A 21,638-nucleotide genomic window follows, 5' to 3' on the forward strand; every position below is an offset into this window, starting at 1 on the left:
TTGTCATTCTTACTGCTATTTTTTCTGTTAATAGAGCTACTTGTATATTTCAGGTGACTCCTTAACCTTTGGCCCAAAACTTTGAATGTGTTTCCTTTATTAGTTAATTTTTTAGATAATGGACTAAATTACCCCCTCCCCCTTATTGTGGGAAACAAGGTAGAAACCAATGTCTGTGTATTTGCAGTGAAACTGTGAGATCTTTCTTTCCCTTTTATCTATTTTATAACTTTAAATCATTTGGATAACTTTTATAATAAAGTAAATATGTTTCGAAATAATGTTTTCTTTTTATTCCTAAGCTCATTAAATCCTCTTTCATAAAATACTATAAAAATGGAATTACTTTCCTTCCTATTGTGGTTTTTTTTTTTTTTACGTTATAAAGCAGAATTGGTTATTTTTCACCTACCTATTTATCTTAAAAATTTCAAACCCACAGAAAAGATACAAGGATAGAAAAATAATACTGATGTACTCTTCCTGTTGATTTGCCAATTGACAACATTTTATTCTTGCTTTCTCTCAATTTTCCTCTCCTCGTCTCTGTGTATGTGTGTGTGAGTGTGCATATTTGCTAACTCATGAGAGTGACTTCAGATTTTGAAAACTCACATTGGAATCAAAATGTGAACTGTTTTGCAGCCCAGAACTTGAGGGGAAAGTGTCTCATCAGTTCCTTGACAGCTCGAAGAGCTGCCTGTCATTTCCGTGTGCTCGTGCTGAGCCCGGAGTTCACGTGGCTGTCCTGTGAGGTGCTTGTAGAACACGGTGCTTGTAGAACACAGCATTTCTGTTTTCAGCAATGAGTCGTCATAGTTTTATTACGTATTTGAACTATTGACCAAAAGTTAGAGCAGGTTCCTCCAAAATGTCAAATGTTATCAACTGAACAATAAGTTCTGACGTAAAAGTAATCTCACTCAATTTAATGACTTGGGAAACACTGTAACAGTTATTTTCCTACATCACATCAGTATCAGAATAACTTGAATCTAGTGTTCTGAAATATGCCCCCATTTGGTTTTAGTAGCATTGTGTAGGATAGTCCAAGTTCAAATCCTGGCTCTGCCACTTACTATGTGACCTTGGACGAGTTGTTAAATCTCTCTGTGGTTTTCTCATCTGCAAATTGGAGATGATAACAGAAGGCATGAAGAGATGCTTATGTGCCGAGGTGTTCTAATTCATGGCGCAGTGTAAGCTTTCATAAGTTTCGTTATTAATATTGTTTTCATTCTTGGTCATTACACTCAGATCTTGGGTTATCATTGTAACTTCCATGTGTTCTTCATGATGCCAGCTTCTTCCCATTCTAGCTCATCCTACTCGCCCCACACTTGGCCTTGGGTGATAGGGTCAAAAAATCGGCTTCATATTATGTGACACTGGCTTAGACTCAAGGTCGCAAATGTGCTTTGCGCTGCTTTCCTCCTGAATTATACTTAGACCACTTCATGCTTCACCAAAAGGGCCTGAGCCTGCGCCAGCCTGCACACTTCTGTAACTTCTGTAATCACTAACGTGAATATGATGTTTCATTGCTCAGAAATCCTTCATTATTCCCACTCCATACAAAGTAAGACCAGATGCCCTGAATAATAATGGTTGCCACTAATGAAGTTAGTGCCGGATAATGTATTTGGGCTTTGAATTTATTATTTCATTTTATGTATTTTTTTTTAATTCTCAACAACCCCATGAGTAATTATCCATCCCTAATTTACAAATGAGAGTGAGTCTCCGTGAAGTGACTTGGTCAATGTAACACTCTCAGAAACTGGTAAATCTGGAAAGTGACCCTGGGTTTGACACCTGCAAAGCCTGTGCTTTCAAAGCCTGAAGGAACATCACCTTTTCAGCCTTGTCTGCGAATTCTTGGTCATCCAGGTGAGGAGACCTGTCCTACCTCTCTCTAAATTGCCGCCCAGACATCTGTGTTTTATTTGCTCCCTGAACGTGCTATGTTCTTTGAAATCTTTGGCTCCCCCGCCCCCACCCGCCTTGCTGTTTGTTCTCTTCGTCTGGGTTATATTTCCCTACCTTTCAATGTATATATATCTGTTCAGATGCCATGTCATCTGTGGCCTTCTCCGATTCTGCTTACTCTTCCTCCAAAATGATTGTTCAAATTTATCTTAGTAATTGAGAGAACAGTCACTTTTAAAGTCTTTCTGTTCCATAGTATTGTTAGTTCTTTGAAAGCAGAGACCATATACTTTTTCATCTGTCTTCAAGCACAAACTTTGATAGTGCTGATAATTATAGTGATGATTATGATGACGATGGTTACTATTTGTTAAGTATTTCCTCTGTGCCACATACTGTGCCAGGTGCTTAATGTACATTTTCTTGGTTTCACAGACTCCAAGAGATACACTTTCAAAACATTTGTCTACTTAACTATAAAATGAAAATGATGACATTGATGATTTTTGTCGAGTTGTTAGGAAAGAAGGGGCCGGGATTCACAGGTTCATGAGATTCCAAAAAAATGCTCTTTCCACTACACCGTACTATCTCTTAACTTTGCACATAGTAGATATCCAGGAAATATTCGTGGCATTCTAGTTTTTCGTACCCCAGTTTTGCCATTTTTGATACATATTAAGGATACTCACAGGTAAAACTAACAAATGACTTTGTAAATTTAGGAAACGCTTAAGCCAGTTGTCCACAGCATTTTGCAATTTTTTATTCCTAAATACGAATAATTTCTTTTCTTTAAATTGCCATAAGTTGTATTGACAGATGTTTTAGAATGCATACTAAGAGATATTCTTAGTGACATTGTAGAATTTCGTTCTCAGCAGTTTTTAAAAAAATTTCTGTGGTCTTATTAGAGTGTGGGATTTGGGACTTGGCCTAGGTGGTTTATTGTCGGAAGCCTCATGAGGATCTGGTTACAACAGAACTTGTGTAATTCGGGGCTTTGTCACGGATCCCCAGGGCCTGTGTAAGTGAGGCTTCTGGTGAGTAACCTCTTAACAGTCATCAGTAGTCATTCATTGGCATCATCATCAAATAAATGGTTTTCCTGAGATGGTCCACTTGGGACGACAAGAGAAGGGATTCTAATACTGGGTAGAAAGTTGTACAAAATATCCTCTTTGAATCTTTTTAGTCTGCACAGTTCTTTATTACCCAAGCATTCATATTTTATCTTTAGAGTAGTGTGATACTCTAACCTCATATTGAAATTCTGTCACAGACAAAGTGATAGAAAGAACATGGCTTTGAAGTTTGCACTGTTACAGATGTTTGTGGGCATCTTATAGCCCTTCCATGGAGCCTAATTCCTTATCTGTAAAATGGAATTTACTTGGACAGCACGGTGACTATTGCTTACAACACTGTACTGTATATTTGAAAGTTACTAAAAAAGTAGATCTTAACAGTTCTCAACCCCCCCAAAAAAAATTTTAACTATGTGAGGTGATGGATGTTAGCTAAATTTTTCATGGTACTCATTTTGCAATATACACATATATCAAATCATTATGTTGTACACCTTAAACTAATACAATGTCACATGTCACTTATATCTCAATAAAAGTGGTGGTAAAAATGAAAGTAAGATGGAATTTATAATATCTCTTTTACATAGTTATTGTCAACCAGTAACAGTTTACATAAATTTACTAGAAGAATGCCCAACACTATTAGTATCATTAATGGAAATAAGCATACTACTTATTACGCTTTCTGTAACTCATTCTGTAAACTTTATGTAACTCATTTAAATATGATACTGTTTAAAAATTACGTTCATTTTACATAGTTTTAAAATACCTAACATGGTTTGCTGTAAACCATTTAAAACCATTAGGAAATAGGAAAAAAGTAAAGTCATCCACTGAGCAAGTGTTTAAGTCCATTGTCGCATTTGATTACTGGACATAAAAGACATAAGAGTTTCTGTCTCACCTTGATTTTGCCCTACAGGGAAGAGCTGGTTTCCTCCGAGGACCTGCTGGAGTGGCTGCGGCCTTTCTGCGCTGATGACGCCTTGCCCGTGAGGCCCCGCATCCACGTGCTGCAGATCTTGGGACAGTCCTTTCACCTGAGTGAGGAGGACAGCAAGCTCCTGGTGTTCTTCAGAACAGAAACCATTCTCAAAGCCACTTGGCCCCAGAGACAGGTAAGGGAGCATCTCATGTTTATTGAATGTTTTCCCTATTAATAATAACTAGAGGTCATTTCTTGATGACTTTAAACTGCCTTCAAGTAAATAATTAGCATGATAATGCAGACTTCTGGTATGTTCATCAGCCCAGCCTCTGTTTTTCTATGTACTTGAATAGGAATATGCATAGTAGATGATGTCTTCTTACTCCTCTCCACGCGTGTATTATTTTTCTCTTCATGAGATATAGTCAAGGTTTTTCACAGTATCAGTTAATTATGGCGGCGCACCCTCTCCCCGGAGAAATGCAGATCTGAGTGCAAATGTGCTGTGCGGTTTAGCTGATTCATTTACCTTGTGCTCTGCCCAGGTACCCAGGGCCCTCTCTTCTCTTCTCTGCCTAGATGGAAATGATGTCACAGACACACAGGATCTTAGTTTCTCCGTACCATTCATCCTTCAAGCCTCACTCAGTCCATCTTTTCTCTAGAACCTTCCCTGACTATTTCAAACCTAAGCGAACTTTGAATTCCACGCATTTGAACTTGCTTGCTTGCTTGCTTGCTGGATTTATTTATTTATTTATTTATTTATTTATGTTGTTGTTGTTGTTGTTGTTGTTGTTGTTAAAAGTTTTATCTCCCCGGTCCCGTGAAAACTGGGAAGCCCTGGAGGGTGTACTTACTCTCTTTTGAATCACTCTAAGGATGCTGTGCACTTACTCAGAGCTTACATACTACTGATCGAAGAAAAGGGAATGCTAATTCCTAAACCCAAGAAACATGATGGCCCTTGAAGTTTGGCTTAAATTCTATGTTGTGTCCTAAAGGCATAGGATCTCAGAGGCCATAACCACAGTCAAATGCTTTAGCATGCAGAGTAGACCGTCTGCTAATAAAAGTTAGAAAATAAGACCTTCCCAGATAATCTGATCTGCAGAAGAGTTTCCTGGAAGTCTGACTCCAGCTCGATTTACCTTCTAATTTTAAAGCTTTACTTTATAACTTATATTCTTATTACTATGTTCAAAGAACAATTTCTTTTTAAAAAATGTATCAAATATTCTTGAGACTCATCGCAGAGCATCTTCATAATTGTCATCTTATACATTCTTATTTCTCTCTATGAGATAAATAGGTAAATACTATCATCTAGTCTTTGGAGTTCTAGAAATTGAGATTCAAAAAAATATGGATCTTGCCAAGTAGCTGAAATGGGGTGCGTTAAAAACCACAAATCTGAATAATACTCTCTGTGAACCACTATATAACCTTATCAACACATTTAGTTTCATCATCTTACCTTGAATTCCATCAAGCGACCACTAATAGCCTTTAAACAGTAATTTATGAACACAAATGCAGTAAGCTATAAAATCTATTCCAGGTCTTTGACAGGGTAGATGTCAGAGGCATGCTTGTTTTCAGCACATACGAGGGTCTGTAGCATCCCTGAGGTAAGCTCTAAATTCAGCCATATTGTTTTGCCATGTGGATGGAACTTTAGAGTCTGACTCATCCTGAAGCAGACGAGTGCTCCCACTGTCACGTACTGGCTGACAGAACCTCCATTTTTTAAGTTCTCAACCTTCTCAATTTCATCTTCCTCGATGGCTGGAGCCTGGCAGGACGATGAGGCTCGTTTCTCTGGTTGGAGCTTCACTTCATGTTATGTCAAATTTATAGACTGAAAATATCACGAGGCAACATAGAAACCGGGTAAAGGAAAAAATATCCATCTCATTTATCACGTTAAAGCACTAAAACGTTCACTTTAATATTTGGTCTTAAATACTTCAGAAATATTATGTTTCTTCTTTTAAGTGTTTCTCAATGTTCCAGTTACTCTAAAAACAAGCTGCGATTTTTATATAATTTCAATGATTTCTGGAGATTTCTGAGATTTAATTTCTTTAGAGCTTAACCTCTCCCAGACCCAGGATGTAAGGCATCTTGGCTTAGAGTTCCTTTTCATGCACTTTCTAAATGGACTTGACTTTATTGCATTGAGTGCAAACCGTTTTCTCTCGTTTTGCAAAGTCCATACGTAGCTCCTCATTTCATCACTGCTTCCTGAGCGGTGCAGACTTTTCCAGGCCTTCTAGAAAACACCTCTCCCAGACGTCTTATGACTCTGGTAAAAAGTCATCTCGTCTCCCCTCCCTTTTGCTTTCCCCTGTGTAAGAGGTTTCCCTGTTCTTGGCACCTCATGATCTGATTTTCTTAAAGTATTTAGTGATGGAAATAAAACTATCGTAACGCCTTAATTATACCAATTCATGTATAGCCTTCTTCAAAAATAAGTTAGTGAATGTCTTCTCTTCCTCTAGGAATTTAGGATTCTGTGTCAGCCTGCCATTACTGATTCAGATCTATTTTGAAGCGGGAGCGAATGTGGTAGGGGAACTAACTCTGTCTACGTAGCAAACAACCGCCTGCTCTGTGGAGAATGAATGCAGAAAAACTGTGGCTTCAGAATGGACATGGAAGCTTCTGGAATGTTACAGAACTATGCCCATAGTTGAAATCTGAGGTCATTTCTATTGTTTTTTTAAAAACTGTGTTACCTTTTCCCAGAGCAGTGAAAGATCCGGGTGCTAATGGGTAAATCACACGCCTGTGTCCACCATCCCTCCATTGTTGCTTTATAATCTTGGAGAAGATTCTTAACCGGGAATCTTGGCCACTTGGTGTGTAAAATGAAGCCTTGAACTAGAGGAGATATCGGACGATTTGCTCACTTCGTTGGGCATTTCTTCTACCCTTAAAACTGTCGTCTTCATTTTCATTCATATACCAAACACCTGGAAGACCTCAAAATGTTGATTGCACGCATTGTCATTTTTAAAAATTTCTCCCTATCCCCTTTCTCCATTCTCAAAGGATAGAGACGTTTCTTACAAGTAAAGGTAAGAATGGATAATGACATTTCAGTGTTCAATTACCGGAAGATGTGGAGCCGCTGCCTCTGCTGTGGCGGGTAACCCTCTCAGGCCAACTCTGCATACATCAGAGAGGGGCTTAATATTTAATTATCCTCCAGGTGCCCAGCATCGTGGCCCCACAAATCAGTGTGTTGCTGGGAAACCAGCCAGCTCTTGCAAAATTAAACACAGAGCCTGTGGAGCCTGCTACCTTATTCGTTCTCAGCTAGGCAGCAATTTTTTTAGTTTTCTAATGATTAGTTAACAGAATTAAAAATTCAAAGGGCCTCATTTTTCAAAAGCTTGGTAGACCTTCATTTCTATTCCAGAAATGTGCCCCAGCTTGGCGAGGGGCAGAGGCGGGGATTGGGGTGCGGGGAGAACCTAAAGTGGAGAGGGAGGAGGAGGATGCATTGTGTCAATCTTCTAGGTACAATTTATCTGAGTCTTTCAGGTTTTGTAATTTTCTAGTTAACTGGTGCATGAAAAATATGGGTCAACTTGCTTATGATTCCTTAAAAAATTCCATACTGCATCATCTCAGATTTTTTTTTCCCCCTGTTTTTATGTTAAAAAGAACATGTGGCTTGGAGTTTCAAATGCCTTTTAAAATTTCAACTTCTAATTGTGTAGTTGTAAGTGATCACCAGAAAGAATTAGTTTAAGACACCTTCTAACCTCATTACAAAGACATGTATTTTTCCTGCTTTGAAACATGCAAAGACATATTACCTATCCGGTCAGAGGCCAGTTTGGCTTCATTTGCAAAAAAAAAAAAAAAAGAAAAGAAAAAGGGAAAAAGAACATACTTCCTTGTCAGACAGAGCTTAGACAAATAATAGAAAGGTTTAGTTTGCAAAGCAGTATTTCCTTACAAAGAATTTACTGTTACCTTAAATGTCTTCAAAACTAAGGCTCACTGCCATAGCGATTTGCTTAATCAAATATTGGATGATAGTTGATGTTAAAAATATACGTGCATACACATATGATATATCCTCCTTAATAGCCATTAAACCAGATTCCTAGAACTGGAGAGTTTTAAAAGCATCTCAGTTCTGTAGTCACATTTGTAGAAAAGGAGATGGATGTCCAGAAAGGAAAATTTCAGATTTGAGCTTAAATGTGATGATTTCTAAAATGACTACATTCTAAATTTGTGACCCAGTCACAGTTTATTTTATGACCCGTGTAATTCTCTTCACCACCATCTGCTAACTTCTCCCTACCTGTCCTCCGTCTACTTATTATATGATGTCTGTTGTCTTCCATTAGAATATAAATTCCATGAGAACAGGGATCTCACAGATACTCATTAAATAGTTGTTGAATAGATGAATATTTAATCTTAAACTTGTCCGGTGTCACCTTTAAAATGGCAGGGTCAAGGGCAAGAGTGCTGACACTCATCTGACGTCCTCGCCCTCAGTGCTGAAGGGCGAGATGGCGCTACTCCCCGTTACATACGAGCAAACGACTTGCTTGGGATAATGGAGAGGTTTCCTTAAGGAGTGGCCCGGTGCTTTCAGATCGATACTGTTTTATGTTAATTTCCCATAATTTGCTGAAAGTGATTTTTGGCCAAGCAGTTGCTTCTCTTGTGGAAGCAAACAAGTCACAAGCATGTTTGTCCGGATGTGAGCAAGAGATCTGAAATGTTAGACTAGACCTCGATGGGCCTTTTTTCCTGAAATAATTAAAGTAGAGAGAGAGCACCAGTGTTTACTGGGTCCTTCAAATATTTGAAGACCTCGAGAGTCTCTTTTTACAAGTAATGGGTTCTTGTTGTTAAAGATTTGCCCTCCTGTCCCTGGCATCACCGGGAGAAGAGGGGTCTGTGGGATGTGTACTAAGTGCACGTTACTGCAGCTTGCAGAGCCGTTACTGTCTCTGTTCTAGATGAGGTCGGGTGGCCTATTTAACGTCACACAGCCTGTGAATGAGAGAAGTGGAGTTCCCCCCCAGTTCTGTTGGACTGCAAAGCCTGGGCTTCTGGCCCTGTACCACACTTCTTCCCATTTGCCAGTGCAGTGTGTTCAGCACCAACATACGGGCATCGCTGGACCACAGAAAGTGTGCTGTGCTGGTCTCGTCCTCTTTGCACAGTGAATTTGCATAGGCGAATGCGATCAGGCATGAGGGAGGAAGAGTGGACGGACAGCAGGAGTCATCGCTGCATCTTTAGCGTTTCCAGTGTCTTGTGTACAGCGCCGCGTATGTTAACTGCTGCTCAGTGAAAACATTCTGAAAACTGCCGTGCCTCGGGACTGCTGTTGCACAGGCACACTGCGTGACAGACTCATCGGAGATTCTTCAGGCGTGGGTGGCGCGCCCTCACTGTGCTAGCCCCTGGCACTAGGAGGAGGGACAAGGCAGTCAGGAGTAAGTGCTCGGGCTCTTCACACAGACCTGTACTCACGTCTCGGCTTCCCCGCTCGGTAGCTTCGTGAGTTTGGAAAAGTTGCTAAACTTCTCAAAACCTTCGATTCCTTGTCTACAGAATGGAAACAACTTACGATGATTGTGAAGGTCAAATGGGATAATACATGCACAGCTCTACTCCAGCCCGGAGAAATGGGCCCCGCTGATGGGTACATAAAGAGAGAAGTAAATGCCCTGGATGCGCAGGGGCTGGGCGAGGAGTCTCGGCAGGGCAGGGGGTTTGAGGCAGGGCCTGCGGCCCTTCTCCCCAGGAGCAGTGGAGGAAAGACCGCTCGAGGCCACGCGTGAACTGAGTTCCGCACAGCAGGGTGTATGGTGTGATGGCGAGAACCACCAGGAGATGAAACGGGGGAGAAGCAGTTCAGACCAGGGAGAGCCCCCAGGGTCCTGCTCAGGTTTTCCCAAGGTGGCGCTAAGGCCACATGGAAGAGAGATGCCTGAGAAGCAGCATGGTCAGGTCTGTGTCAGGAGAGGCCCTGTGACCTTTGCATGAACGGTGGACGGGAGCGGGTACCAGTTCTGGGACAGAGGCAGTGGGCAAGTTGCCGGAACTTGGCCCTGATCTTGGTACCTGCTGTGAAGCTAGAGGAAGATAGAAAAGAGGGTCGAAGGAGGAAGTTAATGCCAGTGGACTTGTTGCGGGGGAAAGTAGCGGGTGAGAAACAAGTGTGATGCTTCCCTGATTTTGCTTAAGTCACCGGGGAGGAAGTATGCTCCTTAACTTGCTAGGACCCACAGCAGAAGAAACCAGTTTCGTGGAGAAAGACACCAAGTTCAGGGTAATCAGTAGTGTGTTTTAATTCTGAATAACACCTTTTAGGGAGTGTGGATGGTGAGTTAGGGAGGCTCTGCTTATCCTTAGTTAACACCAACCACTCCCTAAGAGGGAAGTTTGAGTTTAGTAAATGTCACTGGTGGAGATTGCTTTGACTCCATCCCAGGGCACCCTTCCTTCTGGGGTCAGCTCAGGTCCCAGCTGGGCTTTGTTTGTAGTGGGATCATTAGATCCAAGTGCCTGTTGCTTAGAGGCGATAACCTCATGCTCCTTAGCTAACCTGTTACGTGCAGTGTTGTCTGTTCTTTCCTGTTAGGAGTTAAGAAAGTTGAAGGAAAAGAGGGGAAAAGGCAGGAAAAATACAAGTCTTTAAATGTTAATGGGTTGTAGGGAATATGAGGTAGCTGGGGACAACTTTTGGTGAACTTTTCATTTTGAAATAATTTCAGATTTACCAAAAAAAGTGTACAAAGAATTCTATGTATTCTTCATGCAGATTTACCAAAATTACCAAATCTCGGACAACCACAACTAACATGGATGCAGTACTATTACCTAATGTACACGTCTCAAATTTTGTCAGTTTTTGTCAGTTGTCCCACTGATGCCTATTTTCTGGTCCGCATCCAATCCAGGTCATACATCTCACTTAATTGTAATGTCTCCTTCGTGTCCTTCCATTTGGAGCAGTTCCTCATTTTTTGTTTGTTGTTATATAACTTTGACGTTTTAAAAAAAGTACTGGCCAATTATTTTGTAAAATGTCACTGCATTTGACTGTGGTTTTTGTTCATGTATTCAAGTTTTGCATTTTTTGTAAGACTACCACAGAAGTGCTGTGTCCTTCTCAGGGCGTTGTATCAGGAGGTGTACGACGCTGGTGTGCTCCGTCACAGCCTCGATCATCTGATTGAGGTGCTGCCAGCCACGTTTCTTCTCCTTAACGTTATCATTTTCTCCTTTGTGATTAATGCATATGCTGAAGGGAGACGCTTAGAGATCCTGTGAGCATTCTGTTTCTCACCATACTTTCACCCACTGATTTTTAGCATGCATTGATGGTTGTTGCCTGAGATACTTATCACTGTGATGTTTGCTAAATGGCTTTTTTTTCCTATCATTTGTTCTGCTGTCTATAGATGCATTCATTCATTTATTTATTTATATCACTACAAGCTGAAGGATTCTCCTTTTGTCTATGGTTGTAAACCATTACCATCATCATTTATTTAATTTTTGCTCCTATTATCCCAGATTGGGCCATTGGGAGTTTCCATCAAGTTGTTTCCTGTATCCTTTTGACATGTGCCCATCATTTTTTGAACCGCAAGATCTTTGAGAGTCCTCTTGTGCTTTTGGATTCAGTCACTGACTTCAAGGAACCTTGATTCTTTTAATAGAGAATGGTATTTAGAAAACAAGACTTGGGTACTAGAGGTGCTTATTGATGGTGTAGTGTTAAAGCCCCTAGATCCTTAAGGGGACAGAGCACACATATACATCCATTTCTATACCTATCTATATTCTCTTTAAAACCCATGAGTTTATATTGATACCGCCAATTCCAACCCAACTCCACAGAGTTCATTCTAGCCTTCCTTCTTTCCTTATTTGTAAACTTCTTTCTCATTCAGTGAGAAATTTGACTCTTGTTATCCACAATATACTAATTTACTTAAACCTAGAGTACATATAAAGTAGTTTTAGAAAGGCCAGCCTACTTATTAGCTAGAATATTTGTGTAGAGATCTTGTCTTTAGCCTTCAAACTTTCCAGGGTTCGTTCTCTCTTCTCCTCTCCTCTCTCTCTCTCTCACACACACACACATACATACACACTTTTACACACACAGCACGTTCAGTGTGATTGTCTTATTCACTTACAGTACTGTTAGGTTCATTTTATTTCTATTTGTTTACCTCATTCTTTATTTCAACAGTGTATCTACTTTTTCAATATGTAAATCATTTACATTGAATGTGACATCATTCTCTGGAGTTTGGCATTTTTCCTTTTTTACTGATGATATTCTGAAGTTTGGACATTTCTCAGCCTATAATTGTGCTGAATGTATGGGTTTTATGTAGTTTTCTGTAGTAGACAGTCCGCCTTGCATGGCCTGGGGAAAGTCGTTTAGACCTTCAGCCTGTCTCAACACACTTTGCCTTTATTATAAGCAGTGCAAGATCGAGTACTTATGAAATTCTCTCAATGGCCATATCTACTCTTTACTTCTTTGCCGTAGAAGTAGAAAAATCTGTCAGAAAATAGCTACCCTACTTTTAATATTTAAAATTTAGTGCTAGTTCTACAACTTTATATTATTATTTAATAAAATCCACAAATACTCAGAAATGGACATGGTTATAATTTTATATTTTCTCATCTAATAATAATTAATTACTATAACTAATAGTAATAATACTGTTTATCGAGTCCTCACCATGTGCCAGGCACTGGTCTAAGTACAGCTCGGACCATCGGGGTAGGCTTAGCTTAGGACCAAGTCCAACAGCTGACCCAACAGCTTATGACTATTTGGTTTGCTAAAAATTTGACTTCCCTTCACCAGAGATTTGCTTAGATCCAGTGGCCACACAGGCAGTGTTGGCCACCTGAGACCTTATAAAAGTAGCTTTACAGAAGGGACCCAGTTTCCTAGACGTCGACTCTGTCCATCTTTTTTATGTTTCTGTATAGATCTTTGAAGCCCTGCATAGAGAGACAACTCATTCTGACTTTATTGTGTTCATGAAGGGAATTGAACAGTGAACTCTGCAACTTTGAATCAATTGTCATCATATGAGTCCCCTAGAAGCAGCCTAACAGTTCATCATGTGGAAAATAAGAGTATGGCGATTAATATTACTACTATCAATAATAGTCCCCTCCACGTTGGTAATTATTTCCTATTTATAGGTACTTTTCTATGCATTCATATCTATTTCATATTCACAAATATCTGAAGGTGAAATAAGCTACTGTCAGTGTCTGTAGGAAGATGCAGCTTTCAGGAGAGGAGCCTCAATTTAAGATTTTTCTGTTCACTTCTAGCAACCACAGAAAAATTTAAGGTTAAAGCTGTCCTCATCTGAAAATAGGTCACTCAGTTCAATTTTTCAAGGACAGTGACTATGTCTGATAAGGAGGCTGCAGCTGCTTGACAAATTGACTTACAGCAAGGGCTAAGGTCACCTAATTCAATGAGGAGAGACACATGGCTTCCAGAGACAAAAAGGAAAGAGATATTCTTATGTTTGAGCCATGTTTGAATTTCATCCTTTATCCTTTGATGTGTAAGTTAGTGGTGTCAGTAGAGGATCTATACAGTGCCTATAAAGTATTAGACATTTTCACCCCCAGCTCCCTGGGGAAAGGGCAGAGGTATTAAAAGAGGTATATTACTTTCTTTTTCACTGGGGAAAAAAACAGAATAAAGCAACAGACAAGGGAAAAAAGCAGTTTCTTTCAAGTTTATTTTCACTAATTTGTGGAAAACGATGCTTGAGAGTCATTTTAAATACTACATTTATTGCACAAATAAATGTTAAAAGGTAAAAGATAACTCATGATTCTATTATCCTAAAACAGCCGTATTTCTGTTTTCTTTTTCTGTCCTGTTTAGTCCATAGACACAATTCTTATTAGAAGAAAGCCTAGCACACATGTGGCTTTCTACTTTTTTATATATAGCATATTATGTAGTCGATAATATAACTATCTCATTTATTGTACACCTACCATGTGCCAGTCTCTTTGCTAACTCTTTTATTTGCATTCTCTTATTGAATATTCACAACCATTATGTAAATATGTGTTATCTTCATCTTACAGAAGAAGAAGATTCAAAATGATCCAGTTATAAACATTTTTCTGTGTTACTTGGATTTTGTCGGCATTCCTTTGAAAGCTGCACATTTAATCAAGTTTCCCTTTATCATTTATTCTACACTCCCCTTGGGAGGTATGTTGGATCATTTGATAGCCACCTACAGTTAGTTTTTCCTGTACGTTAAAATACGTTTTGTAGTCATTTCACATTGTAGCTATTTGGGCATTTATGTCATTTCTCTGTACTTTTCATACTTTAATGAAATATATTTGGATACTGGGAATATATATTTTAATATGGACTGCACTACTTCCTAGAAAAGAGAGAATCTGATTCTTTCCTAGGTCCGCATTTATGCTCAGCCAGGTGTCTTGTTTTTAAGTATTTTAGGGAGTTTAAGTTCTCATGACACTGATACTAACCGCATACTCTCAGAACTTTTGTAAGCCTTTAAGACCCATTTACTTTGAATTTTATGGTCTCAGAGCAATACTTCCTTCCTTCCCTCATTTTTTTTTTTTTCAGATAATTTGTCAGATTTATGACATAGGATTTTCTTAAACTTAAGGTTATTTTTTTTAACCATTAATGAGCAAAATATTACCAATTGTTATATGGAAATATATCGGGCCAAAACCATCTTCTGGAAAGTAAATAGATAACATTTATTATAGTATTTATGCAGGAAATCTGTATTGATCATTCGCTCTGTTGTATATTCTCTGATGACTGAGATTTAATAATAGCTAACTTTTTCAAAACTGAATTTGGAGGCACTTCCATTAAAATTAAGAACAAAACAAGAACACTCAGTATTATTATTTAGCATTGTTCTGGGAGTTCTAGTCAATGTAGTAACACAAGAAACAGAAAAGGGAAATGTAACATTTTAAAAATCTTAATTGGCATTATTTGTAGATTATATCATTCTAATTTCTAGAAAACAATGATTAGAATTTATAAATAGAATTTATTATAAAGGCTAAAATAAATGATAACTGAATACATATAATACGTGAAAATAACTCTCATAAGCCAGTACAGAGTCTTAGTAAACATGAGTACTTATGAAGATTTACCTTTTTAAACTTAGTGTGGTATCATTTTCTTAATAAATTTTGAAGTAAATATTACTCTTCGAAGAAAGAAGTATTACTCTTTTATCATCAAGAAAGCCGTGTGTAGGAACCTTCATTTAATACACTGGTCCCCCCTTATCCACGGGGATACCTTCTAAGGCCCCCAGTGGACGCCTAAAGTTGTGGATAGTACCAAACGCTATATATACATGACTTTTTTTTCCTATACATGCATACGTATGATGAAGTGTAATTTATAAATTAGACAAAGTAAGAGATTTATACAATGACTGATAATAAAATAGAACTGCAATACAATTATGTGAATTTGGTTGCTCGTTTCGGAGACTCCCTTGCTGAAATCTGCGTAGGCTCGTAGTTTTCTTGTCCAACCTGCTGCTGTCAGTTGGAACCTGTTTTCTGTTCAGGTCTACAACTCACAAATGCAATGCTTTCTCTGTCTTAACTAAGCACTCTCTCCCACGCCGTGGAGACGGGAACTGCCGTGCTCTGTTCTACAGAACAGAGTTTGGCATTCAGACAAACTAGTCTTGGCCCCTTTTTTAATAGGATGAGTTATAAACACCTTAAACACCTGTTAAGAGACCATTCTTCATGGATCTCACATTTCTGCAAGTCTCATGAGCAGAGGCACTTAGCCTAGCCCTAGATCTCTCAGGTTTTCTCTTATTTTTTCTAAAACTTTATCATTTTACATTTTACATTTAATACATTTAAAATCTTATCTACTTTGAGTAATTTTTATATAAAGTGAGGTTTAGGTTGAGGTTTCTTTCCTTCTTTCCTTTTATTTATTTTTATTTTTATTTTTTTGCTTATGGAGATCCAGTTCCTCCTGCTTGTTGGAAACAGTCTTTCTTCTCTTGAAATGCTTTTTCTTTTGCCTTTAGTCAGAATCGGTCGGGTATATTCATTTCTGTGTTCTTTTTTCTATACCATTGATTTTTATGTCTATTCTTCTACCAATACCACATTGTCTTACTGTAGCTAAATAATAAACCTTAGTATGAAGTAGAGTTATTCCTCTTATTTTAGTCTTCCTTGTCAAGATTGTCTTAGCTATCTAGGACCTGTGTCTGTCTGTTCATATACATTTTATAAAAGCTTGTCTAAGTCTAGAAAAAAAGTGGCTGCGATTTTGATTGCCATTGTGGTAAACCGATAGATCACTTTGACATCTGTACTGTGTTGAGTCTTCCCACCCATGAATGTCGTGTATCTCTTCATTTGTTCAGATCTTCTTTGATTTCTTTCATAAACATTTTATAATTTTTTGAACACAGAACCTGTATACATAAATATTTCATATTTTTGAGGCAATTATAAATGGTATGTTCTTATTGTTAGTTTTCACATGTTCCTTGTTAGTGTATGGAAACGTGATTGATTTTTGTGTGTCGATTTTGTATCTTGTGACCTTGTTGACTTATTTCTTAGTTATAGGTTTTCTTTTGGGCTTTTTAAATATTAATATTTCTTCGAATCTCCTAAGTAGAAAACCACGTTATCTGCAAATAGACTTTTTTCTCCAACCATATGCTGTTTATTTCTTTTTCTTGCCTTATTTCAGTGGCTAGAACTTAGTGTGATGCTGAATAAGAGTGGTGGAAGTGGACATCCTCGCCGAGGACTGTAAACTTCCATGTGGGTTTTTTTACCCTCCCACTTTTCAGTGCCATTGCCTTGAGCATCAGCTGGTGTTACAATCTTCGTTCTAATCATTGGATGTAATTTAGAAGACTCATATGAAAAAGCACAGTCTATCGTATTGACCCATATCTCTTCTTCCCGTCTTCATTCCTCCTCTGATGCTCCAGTGTCCCTTCTTTCATCATTTCCTTTCTGTTTGAAGAACTTCCTTTAGTCTTTAAGATGAGAGCTGTGACAGATTGTTTTAAAGTTTTTCGTCATCTGAGAATGTTTTTATTTCTCCTTTTTTCCTAACAGATAATTTTGCCATATATAGAATTTGCAGTTGACAACTCTTTTAACATTGGAAAAATATCGTGCCGGTTCTTTCTGGCCTCCATGGTTTCAGATGAAAAATCCACTGTTACTCAAATTGTCATGCCCTCTATAGGTAACGTGTTGCTCTCTCTAGCTGCTTTCAAGATTTTTTGTCTTTAGTTTGCCAGAGTTTGACTAACACGTGTCTTGGCATAGATTTCTTGGGGCTTACCCTGTTTGAGATTAGCTCAGCTTCTTTAATCTGTAGGTTTGTATCTACCAAATTTGGGGAGTTTTTAGATATTCTTCAACTTCTCTTTCAGCTACACCCTTTTCTCCCTTCATCCTGGAACTCTGATAAGAAGTGACCTTATTTCTAGGTCAGGAGTTAGGAAACACTGGGTCTGAGTGTCTGTCTTCTGTTGGGTGAGGGCATCAAGACACCCTACTGCTGCGTTGTTCTCCCGGCCCTGGAGTCCCAAAGCATTCTGATTTCTTTTTGCCACCTTTAAGAGTTCTCCTTCAGTCGTCTCCTTTGTAACTTCCATAATTTATAGTTGTGCTTAGCAGAGAGGGGTAGGGAAAAATGGATCAGAGCTATTTTGTCCAGGCTGGAAGTCTGGATAAAGAAAGATATCTTTTATCTTTCTTTATACAAAAATTTATTTTGAGTTTTGATTATCAGGATTTATTTTTAAAAACATTATAGAACATGATGAATAATATAAGCTTATATTATCTTGGTAAATTTAGATAAATTTAAACATTTTAGTGTATAAACACAAATCCTAGATTAGCACTTGTGCATCGAATTATATAATGATTATCCGGCAAAGTGTATTTTTTATCACGTGTTAAAAAAACATGTTCTCAAGTTATTTTTTAGGTCCATTTTCTTCTCTCACATAAGGTAAAGATTCTGTTGCCACAGTGGTAGAGTGTTTCAAACTACTTTCTTAAGAGCTGAGTAACTTAACAGTTCTGTACACAAAATGGGTGTTTGTGTAAATTACTATATTTTTCACATTTATCTTTTAAGTATGGGGGTCAGTGCTCTGAAAAGTAAGTTACTGATAATTGAACTGATGAATGAGCATTCGGAAGAAAATGTTTCCTGGCAAAGACACACTTTTAGAAAGTGTGTACATGTGGGAAAGCTGCTATACAAAGACATTTATTACCGAACACTTTTTAAAAACGAAAACTATTATTTGCATGCTAATATAAAAATAAACATATAAAGGTTTAACTTAGAGTTTCTTTTCTCTTTCCTTCCTGATGACAGTTAAAACTTACAGGCTGTTACACTTTCTGAAAAGAAAAACATCTAAACAATATTGAAAACATGAATCGTTTTTTCCTTATCTCATCCTTTTCATGGCATACAGCAAATAGCCCGTATATACGCTGCATTTCATGTAAATGTGAAACTTTTTATTATTTAAACTGCAGCTGATTCTAGAAACTGGAATGTTGATACTGCTAGGAACATTAAAGACATAGCATTCAATTGTTTTTATATATATTTTTACGCAAAAAAAACCCTTGTCTGCAAATAAACTTTGTAAAATGTTAGATTATAACTCAGAAAGAAAAGAGCAGCCATATACCAACCCTTTTCCCAGCTACAGACCTTCAGGAACCTTAGAACTTCTGAGGCTTTGAAGATTTTTGAAGAGTTTATTTTTCAGATAAGGAAAATGAGAGTCAGAGAGAGGGGCTTTGCTGAAATTGCATAGTTAAACCAGGCATCAGTGGTCGAGACATAATGTTAATGACGTGCCATCTCCGGATCTGCTTTAGTATTTTTCTTCTTGGTGGCATCTTCTTTTTAAACCTTATATCTATATTTGATAAATAAACAGCCAAAAATTTATGGCAACTCAATGAATATTTGATATTACTCTGTGCTAAAATATTTTATGAATGATAAATTATCTTCATTCATTCTTTTGCATATCCATTCATTATTTCATTCACTCAATAAGTACTTCTATGTATTAACTCTATATCAAGCATGATTTTAAGTATTGGGGATAAACCAGTGATCAAATAAAAGTCTGTTTTTAAGGAGTTCCCACTCTAATGAAAGAAGAAAAGCAATAAACCAATACATAATATTTTACATACTTGCAAGTGCTCAGAAGGAAAATCAAGCAAGGTGAGGGAGAGAGATGAGTGGAAATGCTTGAGGTAGGGCAGTTCTGAATTTGAAGGAAACGAGGGAATGAGCATACAGATATCTGGAGAAAAAATGTGCCAGGAAGAAACAGACCAAACTTTCTGAGGTAGAAGCGTGTGCGATGGATGCAGAGCACCTAAGGGCCCCAGAGGTTGGAGGTGGTCCGGTCTGGGAACAATGGATGGACGTTTTGAGTTTGAGATTTTCTTTTTAACATTTCTTTATAAATAGGCAAGAAACTATTGCCAAACTCCCGGTTAGACCACCAATTTAAATAATTCAAAGTTTATTTAGCTTATTGCATCCTCTAGTTTTGGAATGTCCTGTTCTGATTATAATTATATGTTGGCTCTGCCACTTGCTAGCCATGTTGCCAGGCAGGTCAGTTTGCGTTCTCATCCCCAACGTGAGGCTAATAATACCTGTGCTGTTCTTCGCACGAGACTCTTGTAAAGGTCAACTGACTTACTGGGTTATACAATTATTTCAAAAACTATAAAATGCTCTGGGTTATTATTGGAAGAATGACATGAGGCTTTAAGGCAGGATTTGAAGGATCTGACTGCTCAACTGTATGAGCAAGACTTCTCATATAATTACCAGTATTTTCATAGTACATAGCAACTTTTGTGAAAATGCAGAATTCATAGTATGACCTTTGAGGTGGCTACTTGGGATTAGAGCCAGAATGATCATTAAATCAAATATTTAGGAAACATGCATTAGTGTAGACAATTTAGCAAGTGTATATATAGGTAATCATCCATTCTCATTATCCTTTTAAGGTCTTATCATCCGCGTCTTAGATACCAAATTGTAGAGAATCGGTGTTGAGAGAGGCTAGGGAACAAGAGAACCAGCATTTGGCATACTTTAATATTGAAAACTGCCTTTCAACTTAAAATAAACATTTTCATCTACAGTGTGTTGGAGATGTGATTTGTTTTAGGACTGTCCCAGTATAAAAGAAATATTCAGTTATTCAATGAGAGGGAAAATGAATATTCTTTATTTGACTGAGACTTTTACATTAGAAATGGTAGAGATGTGATTTGTAGCAAAAAAAAAAATCATATGATAATTGCACTTTAGTAAAAGCTTTAATTTCAAATTAGAGAAATTTTCTAGACAACATGAAGACAGCAGTAATAATGCTAAAATGAAAATTAGAAATGCATTAAGATAATTTAAACTAAAAAAATTCATCTAATGTTGAGTATGGTGAACTCATAATTTTACATAAAACAATTCAGTATTTTGATACAACATATTGAATGCTAATGACTCAGTTCTATGAAAAGCTACTATTTGGATTTATTTTGGTAAATAACATTAAGAACCTTCCTGTGATTTGTTATAAACAATTTTTAACCTAAAGGTTTGAAATAGGTAAGGCATTGAGCTTTAGAAGGGCTTTTTATTTTGGTGCGGGGGAGCAGGGCGGGTGGAAAACGGGGTATTGTTGAATCTTTCCTCAACACCTTGTAAAATTTTTAAAAAGAGTGTTTAGTCAAAATAATAAAACTTGAATTCTTCTGTAAACCAATTCAGTGGCTTTTGCCACCAGTTTTAAGTGTGTATTTCAACTTCCAGGTGGACATAACCGATATTGAAAATGAAGAGAACCGCTACTCTCTCTTTGTGGAGCTCCTGGAGTCCAGTCACCAAGAGGCTGAGTTCCAGCACTTGGTCTTGCTCTTGCAAGCATGGCCACCTATGAGTCGTGACTATGTGTAAGTGTTCACGCAAAATGAGACTTCTTTCGTGGTTTGGTTTTAAAAATGAGTACCTTCAAATGAACTAAAGGAAAGAAATATATAAAATTAATATTGGCCTTCAGCGGAAATTAAAATCGCTTGTTTGAAATAGTGGTTTCTTTCCATTTCTTCTTGCCTCTAAGCCCAGATATTTTATTCAGAAATATCAGACAATACTTGATAGTAACCTCTGATTTATGATGTCAACAAAATAATTTTGTTCCATTTTTTTTTTTTTAACTGGGAAATTTTTCGACTCCCTTTTAACGTGACTGACAATGCTAACTTGAGAATCCATGTGGACTATTTGTGATAATTCCCATTTATTGCGAACACACAATATTATGTGCAATTTACATAGATGATCAGTTCACTCAACAGACCTCTACAGGAAGGTGATATAATCTCATTTTATAGATGAGTAAATTGAAGTTAAATAACTTGAGGCATCATATGGCTGATAAGTGGAGGAGGCAGAGTTCTAACCAGCTAGTACCGGCTACCTTCACGGCCCATGCTGTTCCCTCCGCGTCGTGCTGAGCCTGCAGCTGCCA

General features: G+C 37.8%; 1 protein-coding gene across 2 annotated transcripts in view; it reads left to right on the plus strand.

The window, feature by feature from the left end:
* NBAS (NBAS subunit of NRZ tethering complex) overlaps positions 1-21,638 on the plus strand; it is a 249,354-nt gene that overhangs the window by 209,249 nt on the left and 18,467 nt on the right. For both annotated transcript variants that reach the window (XM_039887818.1, XM_039887819.1), the window contains exons 48-49: positions 3,946-4,141; positions 20,921-21,060. In XM_039887818.1, coding sequence (XP_039743752.1) covers positions 3,946-4,141; positions 20,921-21,060 — 336 coding nt within the window. The remainder of the gene's footprint in view (positions 1-3,945; positions 4,142-20,920; positions 21,061-21,638) is intronic.

This window comes from Pteropus medius, unplaced genomic scaffold (genome assembly GCF_902729225.1).
Source record: "Pteropus medius unplaced genomic scaffold, Ma_sr-lr_union100, whole genome shotgun sequence".
In the NCBI taxonomy this organism is placed as follows: Eukaryota; Metazoa; Chordata; class Mammalia; order Chiroptera; family Pteropodidae; genus Pteropus; species Pteropus medius.